Below are 5,980 nucleotides of genomic sequence, written 5' to 3' on the forward strand. Positions count from 1 at the left end.
GATCTGCTCGGCAGCAAACAGCCTCCCAAGGGGGACACCAAGGAGGTGATGCTGACAGAGAGGGGGATCTGGGGCTTAAACTGGGGTGCAGGAGGGAGCAGCAACCTCCTCCTTTGTGGACCAGCCCAGCCAAACCCCCTGTGCTTGCTCGAGGCTTCTGCTGCTGAGCTTCTGCCCCTCGGGTGATGATCAAGCCAATGAAAAGCAAACATTATACACGAATCTACAATTTTGTCCCATTTTGTTCGAACACCCCCTCTCTAGCGAGGCCCAGGTAACACACAACGCATCTCCCAGCTGATGTTGGTCAGGAATTTATTTGAAATAACATCTACATTAGAAAAACTATAGTTTTGGTTGGTTTGTTTGTTTGTTTGTTTGAAATCTTCAAATCACTCTAAAATATCAAAACCTATAAACTTTCCTTTGCTGCGTGGAGGTTGTTCATGTGCAGGGTGTAAAACGCCCACGGCTCGGGGATGTAGATCACGCCCGGGTACTTCTTCCTGAGGATTTTATCGTTCCACAGCCAAACCACCCAGACGGCGATGAGGACCAGCGTGATGATGAAGGAGTAGAAGAGAAACAGCCCGTTGCTGTCCAGGACCAGTCCTTTACGCTTCTGGTGCATCACCAGAGCCATCATGGCAAAGAAAGTGAAAATGTAGAGGATGAAAATCTGACCCTCGGTCACCAGGTACCTACAAAGCAACAACACCCGTGAGTGCACTCTGGGACAAGGCACCGATGAGATGTGTCCCAGTATGGGACTGGGAAGGTGCTGGGCTCAGTTTGGGAGTGGGATGGTTGGATGCAGAACCAAGGCCAGGCTCTGTCCCATGGATGTTGTGCTTGTTTAGTCCAAAAATCCACTGTCCCCCTGTGCTGTATAGGGCAGGGGCCAGTCCCAAATGGGCGTTGGGAGGAGGAATTGCACTCCCTGGCTCTTAAATCGCAGATTTTAAGCTGCAGAGACTCCCGCTGATACATAAAAAGGAAGTGCAATAGGGTAACTGGGAACTGACCAAATCATCCTGACGATTTTGGCGATCAAAACTTAATTTACTGTATTAAAGCGGCCTCAGCAGGGGGCAGAGCCACGGGCAAGAGGCATCATCGCTCTGAAGATGAATGAAAAGTTGTTTGGCTGCCATCAGGGGAACCGTTGGGGAAGATGAGGCTAATGAAAATGGGAAATAAATAAGACCTCTCTCAAAAGGCCATTTGGACCCGCAGGGAGAGCCGAGGAGGCAGCATCTGAGCATCGCAGGGGCAGCCTGGGCTCTGAGTAAAGCCCCTGGACACTCATGAGAGCATCCCCATCACCACCACCAACCTAAGCCCGGGTGGATCACCCCAAAATTGCTGAGGACCTCTCAACAGCAGCTTTTGGAAGGGGCAGACCATGGAGCTCCAGCAATAGCAACACGACCAATGATGTGGTCAAAGAAATGCCCCAAAAGGAGACAGGAGCGCCCATGAGTGACCCCAAAGTCGTCCCAATTTGCAGAAGCTCCTGTGATGCTCCCGCTCCATCCTTTGCAGGCTGAAGAGGGACCAAAGCTGCTTACCAGTAATAGAGGCTGCTGGGCCCCATCAGAAGCAAGGCAGGCACTGGCATCCTGCTGTCCTCTTCCACGGGGGTGAAGCAGCCGGTGAAATAGATGAACAGGATCAGGAAGAAGGGGATGTACCTGCAAAGAGATCAGTGCTGCTCAATGGTGTGGTGTTGGGTTAAGAGACCCACAGGAAAGCAGGACGTGGAGCGTGATTTCAACAACCTAAGAGCCCTTCTTGATTTAAAAGAAGGGGATTTGCTTGCTTCACAGCACTCAAGGAACAGCGAATAAACGGGGAAAGCCTGATAGGGGAGAGATTTGCTTTGCTCTGAGCAATCTCGGGATTATCCAGCAGCAGGTGAAGGGGGATGCAGTCATTTCTGGGGTCTTGGGGGCAGGCAGAGCAGGACCTGGGCCACAGCTGCAGTGCTGGGTGCCAGGTTGTTTTTGTGGTGGAGCAAAAATATGGATGGTGACAGCCAAGGAGGCTGTGGAGCCCCCCAGACCTGTGCTATAACTTGAAATATCACCCAGAGAGAGACAAATCTATGGGCAATGGGCGATTTTCCAAGGCAGAGATCCCCTGTAATGACACTGGCTACGAGAACATCATCCCCAGCCAGCTCTCATCAGCTGGGTGTTATTTTTTTGTACACATTAAGCTATGATCAGCTCAGATCTGCCCTTGTGTTGTGTTCTGTATAGGCTGGAAATTGCTTACCACATCGAATGACCTAAATATTCATCATAGTAGTACAGCAGCTCAAAGGAATCAATCTGCAATGCAACGAAAAGAGATTTGAGAGGGCGGAGGGAAGGGGATGCTATTAAATAAAACCAAGCAATTAGTATCTTGCGTTTTTTTAAAGTGCTTGTGTTAAGTGCAGCCTCTTTACCAGCGTCTCTGGCTTCAGGTTCTTGATGATGGGGTTCTCTCTCACAGACAGGTGGTGCTGGTAGCCACTGAAAATCAGGCGATGGTTCACGGAGTCTCCGACCAGGTGGATGCTGGCTCCCATCACGAACATGATGATGCTGACGTACACCATGGATCTCGGCAGGGTTTTGGGGGATCTCTCGATGAGCTAAAAACCAGAGAGTGGTGTTAAGCAGCGAGGAGGTCCTAGCAGAGACACACACTGAGTTTTGCCCTCTCTGACTGTGCAAAAATCACCCAAACCCAAGCAGAAAGCTGAGGGTGTGAGTGGCTGCCTGCTGTGGACACCTCGATGGGGAAAACACCAGAACGAGCTTCCCTGCTTTCCCCAAACACACCTCAGACACATTTCCAGCAGCCTATGTGGCTTTCAGTGCACACCTTCTCCCTGTTTGCAGCAACAAACCCCATTTTTTACCCTTCTTAAGCCTTTCTGCAAAGCAGCACCCTTCACCTGCATCAACGCTTGGACCACATCGGCGCTCCTGATCCAGCACTTGAAGCGGTTTCTGCACCAGCTGAGATGAAAACTGACATTGCTGAGGAACAGAAAGGCAGTGGCTCTCTCTGGTTGCGGTGCTGAGCGGCTCTGGAAGGGGGGCTGTGCCCTCCAGCGGCAGGGAGAGCCTCCAGCACCGCTCCAGCCCCGCACAACCACTTCTGCTGTGCTGCTTTATCATTCCCCACTAAATGATTTTCAAAGGACGTGTTGAACTCTCTGGGTTTTATCTTTTTCCTAAAGAAACTGGACTCTGCTTTCTCTGTATCTGCTCCTAAAGAGGACACTGGATTTAAACCCGTATCTAGAACTATCTCATTACCAGTAAAACCAGTTGTGGCAACTTGTGAATGAACCATTGTAGCTGTGGGTGGAGGCAGGGGAGAGCCTGGGGCAGCTCCTGCGAGCGTGGCTGGGAACCAGGAGCTTCTTTTTTTGGGAAGGAGCTCCCCACTCAGCTTAAAAAGTGGGTAAAAAAACCCCTCAAAAAATGTAAATCCCAGCTCAGGAGGTTCAGGCTTTGGAGGGGACACTGAGGTGGCCTCGGGAACCATGATTTGGGGGGTGCATCAGCCCAGCCCAGGGATCAGCTGCGGCCACCTCTGCTTCCCTGCCGCCAAATCAGCTTTGCAGCCCTTCATAACCACTGAAAAGCTCCTTATTTGTATTTAATTTTGAGGCTTAACTTTCCCTTTCCCTGCATCTGCCGTATGGACGTCAGAGAGGACGAGGAGAGCGAAAGGTGCAGGAAAGCCCTGGGCTGATGGAGAACGCTGGGATGCAACAGCAACGCGCCCTGAACCACAAACAGGGCTTTTTTGGATCAACCCTTCACGTTGTGCTGCCAGGGACACAAAATTTTAACCTGACGAGTACCCTGTAGAAACTGATGGATCAGACCCAGCTTCGGAGCTTTCGCATCCCCCAAAGCACCGGCTCCTGAATATTCCCTTTCGGCCGCACCAGCATTGAACAACTCCCAGGCAAACTGAGGAGAATCATTCACATCTTGGGACATAATTCAATTTCTAGCTAACGGAGGTTAAAATCTATTTATCATTGCTTTCTCTTATCTCCTGGCTGCTAAGCATTTAATAGGAGGAGATTTCTAATGACGTGACAGTCTTTAACCTCATCGATGCTTTACAGGATGCAGTGGCTGGCAGCTGAAACCAGATAAATTTAAGCTAAAGACACAAATTGAAAGTTGACGAGTAAGTGTAATTAAGCACTGGACAATTTAGCAAATCTACTGTAGTTCCAGCTGTCTCACAAGGTCTTTTAAGTCACGGATGGATGTTGTCTTAAAAATAGGGTTTGGCTCAGCTGTAGTGAAGGGCTCTGACTCCCGAATCTGGAGACCTCAGGGGATGGGATTTGCTTTGTATCTGCAAGAAATTGAGTTGAATTTTTGCCTTGCTCTTTAAATGTGGCCTCACAAATGCTTTCTGAAGCAGCAAACCTTTAAGGTACAGCAGGGCCAGCTCATGTGCAGGAGTTTGAGTGGCCAAGATTTGTTCAATAAGTTCCTCAGAAACTCAGCTTTTAAAGAACTCCATTAATATTTTTAAAAAGGTAATACCTGCAGCTCAAAGATTACCTTTAGCAGAAGAAATGGCGTGATAACATTGTAAGCCATGTGGAAATAATCTCCAGCACTCGGTTTGTTTAGAGGAAACCACTCCAAAGGTAGGATTATCTGAGCAGGGAGGAAAAAAAAGCAGCGTATCAGTCCATCCTCACCACCCAGCTCATGATAACAGCCTCATAAACAGCTGAAATACAGGGAGAGAGAAAATCCTGGCGTCCCTTCGGTGTAGAAAACAGACCATGGGTCTAAGGGGACCACCACGGCTCTGCCCCCCCAAACCTTCCACCCTAAATAAGCCGAGGGGGAGCGAAGCAGGGGGCTGCCTGCGCCGCACTCACCATGGCGATGGGACGCCCAAAGTCCAGCACCCAGTTCTGCAGGGTGAAGTAGAACCACAGGTCGAAATGAAACGGGGAAGTCTTGAAGGTGTCCTCGCTCTTGACCGCTCCATGCCTGGAGGTGACAGAAGTGACAGCGTCAGCCTCAAGTCATAGAAGAGGTTTCTGAAAACCCAAGGAGCCGGCTCCGGGGCTGCATCCCCACCAAAAACCTGTGTTTCCCTGGCTGCCGGCGCATCTCGGGGCTTTGGCATCTGTGGAATAACAGCAAAGCTGAGAGGGCAGAGGGAGGAGGAGGAGGAGGCAGCACAGAAAGGCCAAGCGTAGTTCACAGAAACCAGCACATCCCCGTAAGAAGGCTCTTCCCGGCTGAGAAGTGAGCACAAAAGCGGGATGAAACGCTTAAGTGCTGAATTAAGTGCAACTATTTTTAACTTTAGCTTGACAAGGCAAAATCCAACTCCCACGGCACTTCTGCTGAACGCTAAAAATGCAGCGATGCCTGGTGGTACTCGAGCGCGGGGATGCTCTGGCCACACCATCACCTTCATCCTCCACTCCGAGGAGCCTCCTCCTGTACCGAGCAAGGCCTGATCAAACCCTGCTGAAGTCTTTCCATCAAACAACCCCTCCAGCATCACCGGACCTTCCCTTCCCTATGGGAAAAGCCAAGGAAGTGGAAAAGCTGAGGAATTGCAGTGCCAAGACCAGAACGGGGTCTGTTGGATCAGCCACCAGCTTGTGCTCCCCGAGCCCGCGGTCCGAACGTGATGGATGGAGGAAGAGGATGGTGGTACCCTGGACAATTTGGGGTACCCTGGATAAGCTGCGGCTCCCTGGATGAGGCTGGACCAGCTGGGGTTAACCAGGTGAGCCTGGGTGCCCTGGACGAGCACCGGGGCTGGGGTATCCCGACCCTCCGGGGTACCCCGCACACCCGCAGCATCCCGGATGGGTGCTGGTACCCGGGATGGGTTGCGGGGGGCTGGATGGGGCTGGGGGATACAGGATGAGCCTGGGGGCAGCTGGATGGGTTGGGGTCCCCCAGGGAAGAAG

General features: G+C 51.2%; 1 protein-coding gene across 1 annotated transcript; it reads right to left on the bottom strand.

Moving 5' to 3' along the window:
- Nucleotides 1–313: 313 nt before the first annotated feature.
- On the bottom strand, nucleotides 314–5,039 carry CLN6 (ceroid-lipofuscinosis, neuronal 6, late infantile, variant; the record flags this gene model as incomplete). The annotated part of the gene is made up of 6 exons (XM_010188972.1): nucleotides 314–701; nucleotides 1,572–1,694; nucleotides 2,281–2,336; nucleotides 2,456–2,644; nucleotides 4,596–4,694; nucleotides 4,925–5,039. Coding segments are annotated over 6 exons (871 nt in total), but the record flags the coding sequence as incomplete, so codon positions are not given.
- Nucleotides 5,040–5,980: the final 941 nt, after the last annotated feature.

Source organism: Mesitornis unicolor, unplaced genomic scaffold, assembly GCF_000695765.1.
Source record: "Mesitornis unicolor isolate BGI_N332 unplaced genomic scaffold, ASM69576v1 Scaffold47287, whole genome shotgun sequence".
NCBI lineage: Eukaryota > Metazoa > Chordata > Aves > Mesitornithiformes > Mesitornithidae > Mesitornis > Mesitornis unicolor.